Source organism: Mesoplodon bidens (genome assembly GCF_964165515.1).
Source record: "Mesoplodon bidens genome assembly, chromosome: 1".
Taxonomy (NCBI): Eukaryota; Metazoa; Chordata; class Mammalia; order Artiodactyla; family Ziphiidae; genus Mesoplodon; species Mesoplodon bidens.
This window is the reverse complement of record NC_138176.1, coordinates 68656209-68675621: the sequence shown is the minus strand read 5'-3', so window position 1 is coordinate 68675621 and position 19413 is coordinate 68656209. Positions and strand designations below refer to the sequence as shown.

The 19413-nt window shown below is 40.4% G+C and overlaps 1 protein-coding gene across 1 annotated transcript in view; it reads right to left on the bottom strand.

Annotated features, from left to right (window-relative positions):
• The window catches only part of CLNK (cytokine dependent hematopoietic cell linker), a gene marked incomplete at both ends in the record, with an annotated part of 142703 nt that overhangs the window by 31071 nt on the left and 92219 nt on the right, over nt 1-19413 (bottom strand). Inside the window, 4 exons of the mRNA XM_081249704.1 lie at nt 5792-5832; nt 9807-9888; nt 11765-11783; nt 16514-16541. Of these exons, the coding sequence (XP_081105830.1) occupies nt 5792-5832; nt 9807-9888; nt 11765-11783; nt 16514-16541 (170 nt within the window). The remainder of the gene's footprint in view (nt 1-5791; nt 5833-9806; nt 9889-11764; nt 11784-16513; nt 16542-19413) is intronic.

Below are 19413 nucleotides of genomic sequence, written 5' to 3'. Positions count from 1 at the left end.
ATTCAGTCTCAGAAGGTTGTCCTTTTCTAAGAATTTGTCCATTTCTTCCAGGTTTTCTATTTTATTGGCATATAGTTGCTTGTAGTAATCTCTCATGATCCTTTGTATTTCTGCAGTGTCAGTTGTTACTTCTCCTTTTTCATTTCTAATTCTATTGATTTGAGTCTTCTCCCTTTTTTTCTTGATGAGTCTGGCTAATAGTTTATCAATTTTGTTTATCTTCTCAAATAACCAGCTTTTAGTTTTATTGATCTTTGCTATTGTTTCCTTCATTTCATTTTCATTTATTACTGATCTGATTTTTATGATTTCTTTACTTTTGCTAACTTTGGGGGTATTTTGTTCTTCTTTCTCTAATTGCTTTAGGTGTAAGGTTAGGTTGTTTGAGATTATTCTTGTTTCTTGAGGTAGGATTGTGTTGCTATAAACTTCCCTCTTAGAATAGCTTTTGCTGCATCCTATAGGTTTTGGGTTGTCATGTTTTCATTGCCATTTGCTTCTAGTATTTTTTGATTTCCTCTTTGATTTCTTCAGCAATCTCTTGGTTATTTAGTAGTGTATTGTTTAGCCTCCATGTGTTTGTATTTTTTTACAGTTTTTTTTCCTGTAATTGATATCTAGTCTCATAGTGTTGTGTTTGGAAAAGATACTTGATACAATTTCAATTTTCTTAAATTTACCAAGGCTTGATTTGTGACCCAAGATATGATCTATCCTGGAGAATGTTCCATGAGCACTTGAGAAGAAAGTGTATTCTGTTCTTTTTGGATGGAATGTCCTCTAAATATCAATTAAGTCCATTTGGTTTAATGTATCATTTAAAGCTTGTATTTCCTTATTTATTTTCATTTTGGATGATCTGTCCATTGATGAAAGTGGGCGTTAAAGTCCCCTACTATTATTGTGTTAATATCGATTTCCCCTTTTATGGCTATTAGTATTTGCCTTATGTATTGAGGTGCTCCTATGTTGGGTGCATAAACATTTACAATTGTTATATCATCTTCTTGGATTGATCCGTTGATCATTATGTAGTGTCCTTCTTTGTCTCTTATAATAGTCTTTATTTTAAAGTCTATTTTGTCTGATATGAGAATTGCTACTCCAGCTTTCTTTTGATTTCCATTTGCATAGAATGTCTTTTTCCATCCCCTCACTTTCAGTATATGTGTCCCTTGGTCTGAAGTGGGTCTCTTGTAGACAGCATATATATGTGTCTTGTTTTTGTACCCATTCAGCCAGTGTATGTCTCTTGGTTGGAGCATTTAATCCATTTACATCTACGGTAATTATTGATATGTATGTTCCTATTACCATTTTCTTAATTGTTTTGCATTTGTTATTGTAGGTCTTTTCCTTCTCTTTTTCCCTCCTAGGGAAGTTCCTTTAGCATTTGTGGTAAAGCTGGCTTGGTGCTGCTGAATTCTTTTAATTTTTGCTTGTCTGTAAAGGTTTTAATATCTCTGTCAAATCTGAATGAGATCCTTGCTGGGTAGAGTAATCTCGGTTGTAGATTTTTCCCTTTCATCACTTTAAATATGTCCTGTCACTCCCTTCTGGCTTGCAGAGTTTCTGCTGAAAGATCAGCTATTAACCTTATGGGGATTCCCTTGTATGCTATTTGTTGCTTTTCCCTTGCTGCTTTTAATATTTTTTCTCTGTATTTAATTTTCTTAGTTTGATTAGTATGTGTCCTGGTGTGTTTATCCTTGGATTTATCCTGTATGGGGCTCTCTGCACTTTCTGGACTTGATTGACTATTTCCTTTCCCATGTTAGGGAAGTTTTCAACTATAATCTCTTCAAATATTTTCTCAGACCCTTTCTTTTTCTCTTCTTCTTCTTGGAACCCTATAATTCGAATGTTGGTGTGTTTAACGTTGTCCCAGAGGTCTCTGAGACTGTCCTCCATTCTTTTCATTCGTTTTTCTTTATTCTGCTCTGTGGTAGCTATTTCCACTATTTTATCTTCCAGGTCACTTATCTGTTCTTTTGCCTCAGTTATTCTGCTATTGATTCCTTCTAGAGAATTTTTCATTTCATTTATTGTGTTGTTCATCATTGTTTGTTTGCTCTTTAGTTCTTCTAGGTCCTTGGTAAACATTTCTTGTATTTTCTCCATTCTATTTCTAAGATTTTGGATCATCCTTACTATCATTACTCTGAATTCTTTTTCAAGTTCATTACTTATTTTCTCTTCTTTTGTTTGGTCTGATTGGTTTTTACCTTGCTCCTTCATCTGCTGCATATTTCTCTTCTTCCCATTTTGCTTAACTTATTGTGTTTGGAGTCTCCTTTTCACAGGCTGCATGTTCTTAGTTCCCATTGTTTTTGGTGTCTGCCCCCAGTGCGTAAGGTTGGTTCAGTGGCTTGTGTAGGCTTCCTGATGGAGGGGACTGGTGCCTGAATTCAGGTGGGTGGTGCTGGATGTTTTCTTTTGGGGGACAGTGCTGTGTACAATGGTGTGTTTTGGGGTGACTGTGAACTTAGTATGATTTTAGGCAGCCTCTCTGATAAGGGGTGGTGTTGTGTTCCTGTCTTGTTATTTGTTTGGCATGGGGCACCCAGCACTGGAGCTTGCTGGCCATTGGGTGGAGCTGGGTCTTAGCAAAGAGACTGAGATCTCTGGGAGAGCTTTTGCCATTTGATATTGCATGGGGCCGGGAGGTCTCTGGTGGTCCAATGTCCTGAACTCGGCTCTCCCACCTCAGAGGCTCAGGCCTGACACCAGGCTGGAGCACCAAGACCCTGTCAGCCACACAGTTCAGAAGAAAAGGGGGAAAAAAAGAAAGAAAAATAAATAAGTAAAAAGAAAAGAAAAGGAAAGCATTAAAATAAAAAATAAAAAATAAAAAAATAATTAAAATAAAAAAATTTAAAAGTAATAAAAAAAAGAAGAGAGCAACCAAACCAATAAAGAAATCCACCAATGATAACAAGCACTAAAAACTATACTAAGATAACCATAGAAATCAGAAACAAGTCAGTCGCAGACAGCAACCCCCAAGTCTACAGTTGTGCCCAGAATCTACTGCCTCAATTTTGGGAACATTCATTGTCTATTAAGGTATTTCACCGATGCAGGGTACCTCAAACTGATTGTGGGGATTTCATCCACTGCTCCTGAGGCTGATGGAGAAATTTCCCTTTCTCTTCTTTGTTTGCACAGCTCCTGGGCTTCAGCTTTCCTTTTGGCCCCACCTCTGCATGTAGGTTGCCCTCAGGCTTCTGTTCCCACCCAGACAGGATGGGTTTAAAGCAGCGGCTGATTAGGGAGCTCTGGCTCACTCATGCTGTGGGGAGGGAGGGGTACTATAGTTATAATTGGAATGCAGGGTGAGCCTGAGGTGGCAGAGACCAGTGTGATGTTGCAAGAGCCTGAGGAGTGCCATGTGTTTTCCTGGAGAAGTTGTCCCTGGATCATGGAACCCTGGCAGTGGTGGGCTGCCAGGCTCCTGGGGTCGGTGGGGCAGGTGGCGCATGTGGATAATGACCTATGCTTGCACACAGGGTTCTTGGGTGTTGCAGCAGCAGCATTAGGGTTTCATGCCTGTCTCTGGTGTCTGAGCTGATAGCTACGGCTTGTGCCCATCTCTGGAGCTTGTTTAGGTGGTGCTCTGCCTTCTGTGGGCAGGCAGGGAAAGAATTCCCTCTCCTCACGTACCCCGAAACAATGGTCTCTTGCCTCTTAGGTAGGTCCAGAGCTTTTTCCAGACTACCTCCCAGCTAGCTGTGGTGCACTCGCCCCCTTCAGGCTGTGTTCACACAGCCAATCCTAGTCCTCTCCCTGGGGTCTGACTTCTGAAGCCTGAGCATCAGCTCCCAGCCCCCACCCGCCCCAGTGGGTGAACAGACACGCCTCTCAGGCTGCTGCGTGCTGGTCAGCACTGATCCTCTGTGTGGGAATCTCTCTGCTTTGCCCTCTGCACCCCTGTTGCTGCACTCTCCTCTGTGGCTCCAAAGCTTCCTCCCTGCCCATCACCAGTCTCTGCCAGTGGAGGGGCTTCCTAGTGTGTGGAAGCTTTTCCTCCTTCACAGCTCCCTCCCAGAGGTGCAGGTCCTATCCCTATTCTTTTGTCTCTGATTTTTCTTTTTTCTTTTGTCCTACCCAGGTATGTGGGGATTTTCTTGCCTTTTGGGAAGTCTGAGGTCTTCTGCCAGTGTTCAGTAGGTGTTCTGTAGCAGTTTTTCAACATGTAGATGTATTTTTGATGTATTTATGGGGAGGAAGGTGATCTCCATATCTTATTCCTCCATCAACTTGAAGGTCCCCACTCTCTATTTGTGCAAGATTTTGTTTTTCAGGTTAAGATGCTGGATTCCTCTTTAATCTATGATTCTGCTTCTCTATCTCTGCAACATTTCCATTCTCAAAACCCCCATCAGTAAAGCCCTTTCTGGGCCTGTTCAGGCCTTGGACATTCCACCTGGATACTCCAAGTCTTTTCATTTTCATACACCAAGATCTGGCCTCCAGGACTACTGTTCCTATCAATTAATTTCCAGGGATTGAGCCATTGGGTTAATCACAGCCCCCTTTGTTCATCTCACTTTAGAAAAGGAGTTATCTCTTGGGAAACTCTTATTAGCAATGTGTACATGGGCCAAATTAGTTTTCCATATTGGTTTTGCAATCTAAGGCCCAGATGGCATAGGGCAGAAGAGAAATAAAGACATGATGGAGGCCAGGGAGGAAACTCTTGGTCTCACAGGATCAGTTAGGTGGAGAATCCCTGGAGAAGGAAAGGGAATGCAAAAAAGAAGGAAGGATATTAAAATGTGTCAGTTGCCTACTATGTGCAAAGCGAGGGCTGTGTGTGTGTGCATGCGTGTGTGTGTGTGTGTGTGTGTGTGTGTATTAACCCTGTGAGTTAATATCATTATTTGAATTTTATGGATAGATGAGGGTGAAGCTCAGAGAGGCAGAACTGGGACCAAGGTCAGTAGAGCCCTCGGCCTTCCTACTCTATCCCATGGGGTTCACTTTCTCCAGCCCTAAAGTCCTCTCCTGTGGCTCAGCAGAGAGAAATCAAAAGATTAGACCTGAACACAGAATCTCCATGGCATAGGATTGAAGAAAGAAAGAAAGAAAAAACATGACAGATCTAGTTTGGGCCAAATAATACTAACAATATCAAAACCCATCATCAACAGTAATATAACACTATATTTATATGCTGCTTTTGATATCTCCATGGACATGGTATCCTTCTTATTTTTATCTTTACAATCAATTAGTAAGAGAGGTCAGTTTTATTTTCTCCATTTCACAGACTCTTCTTAATATAAAGTTATTTTACACCCAATGGATTGGCAAAAACTAAAAGTTTGCCAAAAAACAACTGTTGGAAAGGATGGGGAACGATGGGGTCTCATACGCTATTGGTGAAACAAAGTGATACGTCTACATTGGAAAATACATCTAGTGCCACTGAAGAGAGGAATATTCTAAGACGTGGCCATTTCACTCTTAGAAAAAGAACTTATCATACTAAGTACTTGGGAAAACATGTACATATTATACACAGGGGAAGACATCAACAATATTGTTCACAACAAACTAATGTTCATAAGAGGAAAAAACTGGAAACACCTAAGTGATCGTATTTAACTATGGATAAACATTATATTAACATGATGCAATGCTGCCTATCAATGTTAACAAGCAAATTACATCTACATGCACCAGCTCTGAAACTCTGAGGTTCACAAAACCTAAGTCACGGTGCAGGAATATAGCAGTGTATGACTTAACCTACTTATTTTATAATTCTTTCATAAAGTGTTCTTACCTCTGTTTTGTACACTGTGGTTGTGAGTCACGAATGAAGAGCTAAAGGAAATGTTACGATTGAAAGAACGTTAGTATTTCCCACGCTGGTTCAGTATTCATGGCCTGTCATATTTACAAAGCACTTTATATTTTACCGGATGAAAAATTGTCTGTTTTGTAAGGTTGATAAAATGCTGGTTCCTTCCTTTCTCAATACAGGTGAACATTAGATATGGAACAAAGTGACTTACCCACATAAGTTCCTTCCATGTCACTTCAGTGAGCACACATCAAAAGTCTTTACTTTTGGAAGCTATGAATTTAGACTTGCCTTGTAGCTACAGTCACTATAGAAAATGCTACATGGCTGGATGGGGCTCCTACTCTATAGTAATCGTTTACCAATTGAAGGAGAGTCCGCCATAGCAAAGAAGAAAAGAATAGAAATTATTTTATTCCTTCTTAATGTGAGCTAGGTAAGAAAACTGTGTGGATTATTACAAGGAAATTGATAAAGAAAAAGGGATTATAAAAACATAATAAAAGGCAATAAAATGATATGCATTTCTAAACACAATAATGATGCTACCAAGACTGTTTACTGGGACTTCCCTGGTGGCGCAGTGGTTAGGAATCCACCTGCCAATGCAGGCGACATGGGATCAAGCCCTGGTTGGGGAAGATCCCACATGCCATGGAGCAGCTGAGCCCATGCATCATAACTACTGAGCCTGCATGCCACAACTGAAGCCCATGCGCCTAGAGCCCATGCTCTGCAGCAAAGAGAAGCCACTGCAATGAGAAGCCCGCATACCGCAACGAAGGGTAGCTCCCGCTTGCCACAACTAGAGAAAGCCTATGTGCAGCAATGAAGACCGAACACAGTCAAAAATCAGATAAATAAATAAATAAATAGATTTATAAAAAAAAAGAAAAGACTGTTTACCAATGGCTTTACTTGGCGCTTTCCTTAATGTTTGGCTTTGTGTAACACTCAGCTCTGATTTTCTGGTTCATTTTGTACTGTTGTTGGCATCATCATTTTCAACTCTAGGTGCTCCTACAGTTAAATCTAATTACATGGAGCATGCTCTATGCCACGACTGTTCAATTGAATAAAGCCTCTGGGTTAATTCAATGAAATCTAGCCCTTTTCCAGCATCAATGAAATCACCTGAGTACATATCTGGTTTTGGTTATCTCCACAGAAGCCTGGGGTCTTATGATTTGCTTGGTAGATAAAAATGCCATTAGATCATTGAACCACCACACTGTGCTGTCATCACTGGTTAGACTTCTCCTGCTATCTAAGCCTTTGATTCTGTTAAAACCAGGATCCCTTTACTAGGAGCCAGTGTACAATTTTGTTAAATAGCTGGAAAAGAAAAATCACAGATAGCAAAATTTCATTGCCCTAATTTTTCAGGATTTTTAGAAAATGTTGAGAGAATAGGAATATCCTCTGAGGATATTCTAGGTTTTCTGTACAAAGTTTATAAAAATATAAGTAAAAAAACCTACCTAAACTAAAATAGAAATGATAATTATTTCATTTTATAAACATTTATTGAGCATTTTCTAAGTATATGGTATGTTTTGGGGGATAGCAAATGAATAAGACATGGCCTCTACCCTAAAGCAGCTTAAGTTATGGAGGGAAGACATGATTATACCATAATCACAATGTGGGGTAAACACCACGATAGAGGTGAGCACAGCAGAAGATCCTGTGGTAGTAGAAGAAGGTCACTTAATCCAGACAAAATTGATTTGAATCTCAGGAAAGTCTTCCTGGGACATATGCTAACTGAGCTGACTTCTGAAAGGTGAATAGGAGATTGGTGAGGAGTAACGGTGTATTCCAGGCAGAGGGAACAGCAGGTGCAAAGGCTCAAAGGCAAGAAAACATGGCTTATTCTTCAAGAGACCAGAAAGTAGTTCCTTATGGATGGAAGGTAGGGTATGAAGATGTATCATTAGAAGGCTACTGTTTCATTAGAAGGCTACTATTTAAGCAAGAGTTGATGGTGGCTGGTTTATGTTGGGAGCTGGGGAAATGGGTAGAAATGGATAGACTCAAGACCCGTTTTGAGTTAAGATTTGAGAATTTTGGGAGTTTTTAATGATTTGGATGGGAAGAGTAAAGATGGGAAAGACAGTATACCATTTACTGAGGTGAGAAAGTTTGTAGGAGGAGAGAGTTGGTCCGGAAATGAAAGTAGAAATGAAGAGTTCAGTTTCCAACACTGAATTTGAGATACCTGTCACTGATTTAAGGAAAACTGCCCATTGGGTAGCTGGATATATGGGTCTGGGGCTAAGAAGGGTGGTTGGGGCAGAGGATAGAGATTTAGTAATTATCAACATAGAGTTGACCCTGACACTGTAGGGATGGATGAACTGACTACACTCTTACTGATAGAAAAAAGGACATCAGAAGGATCTGAGGAATACCAACATTCAGAGGTCAGTTTGGGAAAAAGCCTAAAAGGGAGACTTAGAAGAAGCAGCCAGTTAAGAGAGAAAGAAAAATCAGGAGACTTTGTTCAAATAAACAAACAAACAAACAAAAGAAGCCAAACCACACTGAATAACAACTACTACAGATGTGGGCCCAACTAAAATCTCATTATCTTTTCACTATAATATGATGGTTTTTTGTTTCCTTTCAGAAAATTACATTAAGAAAGAGTATGTACTTATTGTATGGGCAAGAGTTTTGTGTCAGATTGGGTCTTAAACTGAAAACAGCCTAATAAGAGTTTTGAAACTGTAGTCCTAATGTCCACAGGTCAAAGACTGAGAACAAAGTTGCTGAAGGTGTGAAATAGGACAAGAAAGTGAGGGAGAGGAAGGGAGTGGGAGATGGAGACCATGCCCCTAACATATAGGACCTGGCAATGGCATTGAGAGCTGGTGGTTAGCGGGCACATGGGCAGGTTGAACAGGTCTGGCCCTGCTCTCAGCTTCACATGGAAGGTGAGTGAAATTGCCCAAGGCCACGTGGTTTGTAAGTGAGGAAGCCAGGCAGTATGATTCCAGGGACTCCCTCTTAAGCAATACTCTATTCCATCACAAACAGCGTATTATTAAATAAAAAAAGAGCATCTTAACTGTGGGCAGGCACTAAGGAAAGTCAAGATTTATGGGCTGCATTTTTAAAATCAAGTCAGTGTAGGCATGATGGGCTACTGAAGAGTGGAGTTGGACTCGATTTCAATGGCAAGAGACTCAGTCTCTCTGGGCCTCATTTATTCCCTCTGGGGAATGGGTCAGAACTACCTCTTGTATTCAGGGTGGCTTTAAGCTGGGGTCTGATGGATAAAGAGGAGTTTTCCAAGTAGGGAGAGGGTGGAGAGAGGGAAATTTGGGGGTGTGGTGTTATAGGCAGAGTAATAGCACATGCAAATGTCCTGTGTTGGGAGGCGGTGGAGAGTGACATGAACTGAGCTGGAGCCACTGGTCAGACTGGGGTCAGGAGGGCCTGATGGCACTAATTTTGGAGACTGTATGTTAAGGAAGCTACCACTAATGAATGTGACCTTGGCCAATGAATCACCAGCCTGAGCCTTTCTAGTTTCCTTGACTCTTCTGTTGGGATGACATTTGTCACAATAACCTGATCAGGCAAGTATTTAATCAGATATTGGCATTTTCAACCCCTGGCCATTTATAAAGTGCTTTTCCAAAGTAATCATAGCTTCTGTGTGTTATCCACTGAGACTAGTTAGAAAAGCCAACTTTTCTTCCCAGGTTGACTAGCCTCCATTCCAGTTAATCCTCCTTACTTAATACCCATGTTTTCAAATATCGTTTCTAACATGCAATCAATCACTTACAAAGTGCAGGAAGAACAATGTTATTAACTTCAACAACAACTGCGATTCACAGGTTTCCCTGGGGTCTCAACACTGGGCCTCATTATGAAAGGCCAGAGTTTCTCTTTCTCAGGAAGCCTCTGTGAGTCATCATCCCAGAAAACATATGACCTGACCCCCAAGCTGGGACCCAGCTAGGGATTCCTGGCTCCTTACCTGGCAATGGCAAGAGGAATCTCTTGAGGACTTTGGTTTTGTGACAGGTGAGATAATTCAGGCTTCATCTGATGATGAGGAACTGTGTAAAGGCGTCACAGAATTTGGGCAGGTTGCAAAAGGAAAATTATTGGAGACCATTAGAAGTCTACCAGAACTGCTATAATTTCATCCAAGTAATCTCTGATTATTAAGAGTAAGCTGTTCGTGTTTAGTGGAAACTGTAACCCACGTGTTCTGCAATAACCCTGGCTCCTGGGACAGGCTTTTCCCTGAGGCTATAAAAATTGCTTTGAATGTTGAATATTCAATAATATTATAAAAAATATTAAATCTGGAACTCATCCTTGAACTTGCCAAAATACAGAATATTTCATTGGAAGGTATTTGGTATTGGAAGGGCTTGAAGTGGAAGTGGACCAAGGTTGAATTCTCCATTCAAATGAAAACTTACATAGAAACATAAACAAAAATGTTAAACTTAAGAACTGTTCTGAGCAATGTAGGGTAGGGGGATGCCTGATGCGGACCCGGCACACCTGAATTCTCCTATCTCTCCTGTGATAGGGCAGGGGAGCTCCCAGGATTCTATTATAGACCAGCAGTTTCCATCTTGTTCCCACCAGATGTGCATTTTCTCAGTTGTTCCCCTTTGATTTTCAAGTTTTGAAAAGTTTTGACAACCACAGGAACTGGACTTATTCAGTAATTACATATGTCATTGGTGTTACCACTTTTTATTTACTTTTCATCCTGGATAGATTTTAACTAGCCATCCAGAATTACCAAGGGCACATAATAATACTATGATAGGGAATCCCATAAAACACTCTTCCAGTTGCAGTGGTAAGTAGTAAAGTTAAGGAAGCATAAACACTGACATGTCTTAATTTTGGCTGTTACTCTGTGTTGTGTCCAAGGTTGATCACAAACTCAACACCTTTGACTGAAGGGCTGTCATTATTTGAAAAGTGATTGGAGTCAGTGACTGGTCCACTAGTCATACACCCCATAAAATCATTTCAGGTCATCAACAGCCGCCTCTGTGAGCTGATCAATGTCACATTGCTGGGTTGATAATCACTGAAGCCTGAGGCAACAACTCCTCAACATTTCAGTGGGATACTGAGCTTTATTGTGGAAAAGGGCACAGTTTCCTTTAGATTTTAAAATTATTTAGAATTGTCAACAGACCCTCACCCCTCCATCAGAAACCCTTGGGAATCCACAAACCCAGATTAGGTCCCACTCCAGTCTAACTTCCTCAATGTAACAAGAGCAGACTTGAGACTCACAGAGTCAGTGCAACTTAGCCAAAACACATAGACAGCTGGTGTTGAGCCTCTGAAATCTTAGTCCAGTGTTGCTTTGTCAAACTAGGCTGCCTGCGTTAACTCTATGGGCCATAGCTCAGGTCCTTCGGCTCTGGACATAACTCATCATTCTAAGTGAATGGTGAACAGTATCCCAAAGGTGGGCATGAAGGTATCACCAGATTAGCATCCTGCCATCTAGCAAGTGTTGGATTGCATGCTTCCAGAACAGTGATATCCGCAGTGTGCACATGTGTGTATGCGTGCATGCATGAGGGCTTATGTGTGTATGCACGTGTGACATCAAAGATGGAGAGACCAAGAGCTTCTCTGGAGCAGCAGGCCAGCAATGTCTTTCTCAAGTGGCAGTGGGTGACAGTGTGCCTCCTTGTCAGTAGCCTGTAGCTGAAGAAAGACCTCTACCCCACCCCCAATTTAAATTACCCTGTTCAGACCACAAGACTCCTGAATAGACTCTGAGGTCCTGGATCCACCTGGATCACGTCATCATGCACCCACATACGTGTCCATACATCCCAGGCCTTGAAACAAGTAATCCTTAAAAAAAATGACTAATGCTATTAACCTGGAAATAGGACTTAACCTAATGATATTAGGATAAGAAAACAAATATAAATAGTTCACCTTTCTCTGTTCCAAGGACCTGTATTGAATTAAAAAAAACCCAAACAAACATTGAGTTACTCTTAGTGACAGAGAATTTTACATTATACTATATGTGTTTTTAGAGCAGTTGGTTAGTAGACTTTGAGCAACATTTTTGTTAGGATAGATTTTTTAAAATCTATGAATAATCCTCCAAAAGACTAAGCAAAAATAAAAATTTTATACTCTTTGTGTGATGTAACAGGCAAATATACACTCTGCTGGTGGGACTATAAATTGCTTTGACTCTTGGAAACGAATTTAACCATAGCTATTAAGAGCCTTAGAAATACTCTTATTCTTATCCCCAGAATTCCACTGATGAGTTTCTTTTTCTTAGACAACAACCTGAAATCTGGATCAAGTTCCATGTACAAAGATGTGCAGTACATCATTACTTATAATACTGAAACACTGGAAACAATCTACATAAGCCTCTAATGAGAATTATTAAGTAATTTTTGGTGCTATACTAACTATTGGAATGTTAGAAATGCATTGCAAGTATTTACGTAGAGTATGGAATAAGATTACATTGTAAGTATATCTCAAAGTTACATAAAGTGTTCAGGATTAAAAACTGGGCTTGTGACATATTTAGAAGCAGGTATGTGTGTGTTTGTAGAAAAAAGGATTTGAAGAGATATGATAAAATATTATATTAATAGAGGTTGCATTTAAGTGATGAAAGCCATGGTTAATTTTCTTTATACCTGTTTTGGAATTTTTATTTTTAAAAATTAGCTTGAAAATATTCACAGTATTCTTGTTAAATGTAGCCATTTCTCTTCTCAAACATTTTCATTCTCTTTTTTTCTTAATAGTAGTAGAATTCTTGATCATTCTTCATTATGAAAGTCTATGTGCTTATGGGACTTGTATTCTTTTTTTTTTTTTTTTTTTTCTTTTTGCGGTATGTGGGCCTCTCACTGTTGTGGCCTCTCCCGTTGCGGAGCACAGGCTCCGGACGCGCAGGCCCAGCGGCCATGGCTCACGGGCCCAGCCGCTCCGCGGCATATGGGATCCTCCCAGACCGGGGCACGAACCCGTATCCCCTGCATCAGCAGGCGGACTCTCAACCACTGCGCCACCAGGGAGGCCCGGGACTTGTATTCTTGAGTCCTATTATATTCTTGAAGAATCAAAATGCCTTGCAAGAAGTATAGTATGTGCTGAAGTATTTACTAAACTGCAAATAATTTTCTAAAATCCATTTCATTCATTGCATCAGCTGAGAAAGTCCACAGGTGTCATTTGGACTAAAGCTTCTTAACTTGGGTGATGCAAGAGGGCCTTGGATGGCCTAGTGGGGCCCATGAACCTTCTGACATGAAAAGCTAAATTTTTTTCCCCTATAAATATGTGCATTTTTTTTTCTGGGGTGAGGGAGATTTATTATACCTTTCATCAAATTTTCAAAGGGGTCTGAGGTCCATGAAAAGTTAAAGCCAGTGGTTTGCAGATGAGGTCCAAAGAGGTGGTGCCATTTGCTTAGATTCTCAGTTATCTTGTGGCTGAGCTGACCCTGGAGCCCAGGTCTCCTTACTCACATTGACTTCATAGACAAGAATAACATCAATAAATAGCTTAGAGAGGCATTGTACATCTTTTCTAAGGCTAACCAAGAGACAAGCCCTTTTGTTTCAAAGAGCTTGGCATCCCCTAGTTTTCTGGAACGAGGACATACATTTCATCATGGACAGCAAATGAAGGCAAAACTATAGGCTATGTAAAAAGGTTAATGAATGAATCCAGTTTTTATGGGTGGTTTGAAAGTTTCCCCACTGAGTCTTCCTCAGGACTTTGAACCTGGCAGTTCAAGGTGCTCAATCATTTGCGGCTGTGGTTCTCAGGCTTGTCAAAGGAGGGGAGAAAACCTTGTTGTAAAAATAGCCTGGAAGCCATCTGTCTGGGGGAGCAATTTTTTTTATTAATTTGAGACCCAGCCAATTTTTTGCTTCAGGGCTCTGAATTTAAAATCAAATGCAATTAGAAAAATGGAGTGAAATCTCTCTAGTTTCCCTACTTTAACTATTTTTTGGTTAGAAAATTAACATATTCAAGTTAAATAGTAATGCCTTCTTTATTATTTCCCAACTTCCCTCCCTCTCATCCTTTCCTCCTTTCCTTACTTCCTTTTTTTCCCACTATTTCACCTCAGGGGTGCCTCTGTATTTTCTAGGGCAAAGTCATGGGCATGGGGATTAGATCAGGACTCTGGGCTTTCTAGGGTGGCTCCATCTGCCAGCTGTGGGAACCCTGGCAATTCTTGTCACCTCTCTGAAGCTTCTTTTTCTCTTAGGGTTTTCTTTCTTTCTTTCTTTTGAGAATTAAAGGAAACAATAAATTTCTACTTTTTGAAAACTATAAAGTGCTATGTGAATTTGAATTGGGGCAGGTGGCACATCATCTCTGCTGGAATGAATTCTGGTCCCCAAGATATAATTTGAGCAAGCACTTAACACTCACACAAGCATGGCATGTGCCCTATGAGATGGGCTTTTGGAATAGAGAAATGGCCTTGACTCTCAGTCCAAACAAACAATGAGGAAGTGCCTTGGCAAAAGATAAGGAGGAAGAATGTGTTTTTCCACTAGGCCTTGTTGTTCTTTAGATAATATCAACTTCTAGCAGAAGGCCAACCAAAGTTGCAAGAAAAACAAAGAGTCCTGCATGATCCCTGCTGCTTAAGACTGACCTCCCCATTTCCTTCTTGCTTGTTTGAGATTGGTGGGGTTATTGCCCTTTTAGACTGACCAGTGAGTTATGGATATAGGTCATCTTGAGTAGCCGCCTACTCGGGACACATAAACCAACCCATAAGAAGAAAGAGGTGGAGTTCCTCTAGATATGTGGGTTCCCCCAGCAGCAGAGTACCACCCCAACTTTCTCCTTCCTGGTGGCACTTGGGAAGTCCAACAACTCCCAGAAGAGGGTAAGCTGAGTGAAGTCTTGAACAGCACCTCTCATTTAGCAGTCACGTGTTATCCTCCTTGACATGATTGTCTTGTGGATTAGAGGTCATAAATATCTTGTTTGACAGACAAGCTAGAAATGTGACTCTTAATTTTAACATTCTCATAACACCAGAAAGAGAGAGAGAGAGAGAGAGAGAGAGAGAGAGAGAGAGAAAGAAAGAAAGAAGAAAAGAAGGAAGGAAGGGAGAAAGAAAGAAAGAAAGAAGGAAAGAAAGAAAAAGAAAGAGGGAGGGAGGGAGGAAGGGAGGAAGGAAGGAAGAGAGAGAGAAAGAAAGAAAGAGAGGAAGAAAGGAAGAAAGAAAAAAGGGAGAAAGTAAAACCGAGCAGGAGCCTGTGGGGCTCCTGGGCACAGAAGCCTTTCTGTGTCCCCTGTTCCTTGTTTGTAGGGAACAGACTCCCGACTCCATGACCTTCTCTGAGTCCCACAGGGCAGATTCAAACAGTTGCTAATCAGGGAAGGGAGGGGATACTGAGACAAGGGAGGAGCAGCCAAGAAACAATAGTGCAGCCTTGGGGCAGGGTCCTGGTTCTGCTTCAAGGGTTACGCATAACAATATCTTTGAGCTCTTCTGCAGAGCTAAAATCCCCAACAAATGGAAGATGTTAACTACTTGATGAAACATTCTTCATTCCAGAGAGAAGGTCACAGTTTGATAACTTCGAAAACCACAGAAACATATCAGGAGACCACCTGAGGCCGGGTTAAAGGAATGCAGGCCCTGCCCACACCCTGATCCTTATCAGCAACCCTGCCCTTGTACTATTGCTATAAAAACTCCTCACCAAATCCTCCCGGGTTGGGACACACAGTTTTCAAGGGCAGGAGCCCCCTGTGTCCCTCTTTGCCTGGCAAAGCAATAAAGCTATTCTTTTCTACTTTACCCAAAACACTGTCTCCAAGATTCAATTTGGCACTGGTACACAGAATCTGAGTTTTCAACATCAAAAGAAAGAAGGAGAGAAAGAAAGAGATCAACCTTTATGTTCTAGATGATGTAAGAGCAAAAGTCAAATATTAAGATAAGAACCAAATCCCTTAGGAGGCCAGTGGGAGTGAAGTGAGGACCTACCATCTGCTTAAGGAACTTCTCTGGGGGCTTAACAAAGTAAACATCTAAGAGGGCTCTAAGATAGTTCCATCTTACCTGACCTTCATGCCATTTATTGGGCCTCTACTGCTCACCTGGTCATTTATGTGCTGACTCTGACTGACTGACTTTGTCACAACAACTTTGCGAAGTTGAGGATACCCACCTCTATTTTTTGATTGGGAAAACAGAACAGAACGGGGTGGTTGGGTAGGGGCAGGAGGATTTGCCCAAGTTCACAAAGTAATTGGTGGCAGAGCGGGAATCTAACTCAGGTCTGTGCAACTCTGTATCTCTTATTCCTTCTACTCTGCAGTCCTGTCTCTCTTGTGAAGAACAAATAGCAAAGTATTACACAATTTCCAACATTTATTTCTGAAATGCTAGAGGCTGGAAGCCCTCGGTAGAAACCTGATGTCCTTCATGGATCATGGGCATGCTCTTCTCATCACTGTACCAATAAACACAGAATATGGTGGCAAAATAGGAATTTGATTTAAAATCTTGAGCTTACTTTGTTTTGCTTTAGTTTTATCACTTTTAAAATAGGGATATTAATACATATTGAGCATTTCTATTATGATAATTAAGTATCTTGCCAATCACAGACACTTTGCACAAAAATTCCCTTCTTTGTTTCCTAGGACACAATTGCTACTTACCTCACTTAAGTTCTTTAAGCTTATCTGTCTGCAAGGAAAAGAAATATGGTGTTACATACAATATAGTTCATAATGATCAAGATAAAATCATTCTGAGTCCTTAAAAACTCCTTGATTACATTTTCATTGCCAAATTAATAGCCCATAGTCCAGTGTGATATTTATCACTGTTCTATAAAATTAAAGCCTGTTTATTTTTCTCATAATTTTCTAAGCAAAAGAAGAAGTTATGAGCTAATATAAAAGGTGGTGACAGAAAGGACATGAATAAACTTGCTTCTCACTTGAGGAGAATCTAAATAACATCATCATTTCTCCTGACATTTGGTTTTCCATGTCAAGTTTCATTAGCACAGAAAGACCCGCTATTATTACCTTCATTTTAAAGCTCTTCATTTTTTGCTTTGAGGGAGTATAAAGGGTTTTAAATGTGAAGTTGTGGTACAGCTGGATCCCAGGAAGGCATGCATGAGAGAAAGGATGCTGATAATTAAAGGAGATCTGAGACAGGAAAAACACGAAACTGCATGATAGGGAAAGAATCCAACATGGCATTTGATAAAGTGGACATCAGACCATTGGAGGGGGTCTCAGAAGAAACTCTAAGCCCTTCATTTATATTGACAATTGAGTCAATTAGCCTCACTAAACCTCATTTTTCTCATCTACAAAGTGGCACAGGGATATTCATCTTAGAGGGTTATTGTGACGATTGCTAGAGATAGAAAGGAAAATGTTGGGCGTCCAGTGGGCACTATTGTTAGAATGTGGGCAAAGCCAGATGAGGAGGTTATGAAGGGACTTGTGTGGGTGATGTGCACATCTGTCTACCTAGGTCTGTCTGTGAAAAGACTGGAACTGAAGAGATGCCAGGAGATTAAGGTTGTGACACCAATCCTAGCTGAAGGCTGTTGATCTAGAGTTATAAAGGTCTGTCTGTAACAGGTAAGATGATCCCAGCAGCACACAGCACTCAGATGCTATACCCTGGTCTCAGGTCTCCAAGCAAGAAGCAAGTGTACTGAGGTTCCACATTCTTTAACCTGTTTCATCAGTCCATCTGAGATAACACATCTTCACCCTGCCTCCTCCTTTTAACGGGGCAAGTGGAAGATAAAGAGGAACAATTAGAAGTAATAAAGTAGAACAGACACTCATAATATTAATTCTTTTGGAGCTAAATTGAGGCTAATCTCAGTGTTTTTAATGTTTAAGAAACTCTGGCATCTTAGGAATACTGAGAGATTGGCCATGTGGCTTCAATTTAAAAGGGGTGATTGATTTTAGACTTGTGATTTTAAGTTAATAAGAGTCAAGCTATGTTCAACATTATTTGCAAACCATTCAAACTGTTTAAGAGAACTTGAATTTTGTTATATTTATATATTAACTTTATTAGATTTATAAAAATGAAATGTTAAAGTTTTGCTTGTTAGGGTTTAAACCTGCCCTGTCAGCATTAGAGTACTTAAAAAATCAATTACATTTAGTGAATAAAGGTATTTCAAATGTTTAAGGAGATTTAACTGAGTTCCTAAATGTCTTATGTCTTAACTGATGTAATGTAACAAGCAGAGTGATTGTCTCTCTGTTTAGGTAAAAGCACTCCACTTGTGAATCAGCAATATACTTTATTGATGGAAATTTGAGGCTTCAGGAAAGTTAGGCTTTGGAATCTGTAACTTTAAAAAGTTGGATTATTAAGTGAGAACCCAAGTAATTTTAAGAAGTCCATTCTGTGCACAGAAACTCTCCTTGGGCCTTGAAATACCTGTAGTGACAAGACCCCCATGAGCTGGTTGCTCCCCTCACATGTAAAACGGAGGCCTCGGGCTTTATGGGGTCTCTTCAATGAACTTTATGAAGACACGGAGACCTGCACAAAGTAACAGAATGGCGGAGCAGGGTGGACTCTGGCCTCCTTCCCCAGCACCACCCTGCCTCTCTGAGAGCACCTTTCCACTCATAAGTCTTCCCATGATCGGCTGCTGGAGATGGCCAGTAAATAAAACATGGTCATTGATTACATAGAATAAGTTTTCCACATCCTTTCCTGTGCAAAGTAGGTGCTCAGTGTGCATTTGGGGATAATGCCTTTCACTCTAAAAATAGCCCTTCCTGAGCCTCTCTTCGTTTTTGGCTTAGTTTCAAATGAATTGGATTTGAGTCCTTGCTCTGTCATCTCTGAGCGCCATCTCACTCAATAAGTGAAATTTCCTCTCTAAAGCCTCCGTTTCCCACCTGTAAAATGAGTAAATGCAGACAGAAATGAAGAGGATTGATTAAGGTTCTCACGAAATAATATATGTGAAAGCTATTTGGAAAAAATAACACCTTACATCTGCATAACACTTTTAACAGTCACAACCTCTTTTAACTTAAAGTTTTTATTCTGACATAATTGTAGGTCTCATGCAGTGGTAGGAAATAATACAGAGACATCCCATGCGCCCTTAACCCAGTTTCCCACAAAGGCAACATCTTGCAAAACTATGATGATAATAAAGTTTACACTTTGAAATCAGTAGTTTCCATTCATGAATGTGAATTTGTATATCTTCTTCCTAATCCATACTTTCTCTCTTTTTATGGTTTCTTGATATGAATAATGATTTTTTCCACCACCCAAATCATCAGAATATGCATTTTTGCCACTAAGGTTGCTTGAACTGATGCAGTATCAGCATTACTAGTTGAAAAGGTAAAACCATAGTTAAGCAAATGAGTGTTTTGTTGGTAAAATATCACACACTTTATTTAAATTTTGGCTGAATCCCGCACCTCAGGCCACTGAATTTGCTGAAGTTTAAAGGAAATTTCATGGCTCGATGGCCAGTCTGCAGTTCTGTGTCCTCATCAGAAAATTAAGGTTTGTAGCATTGCTTTTTGCACAGCGCCGA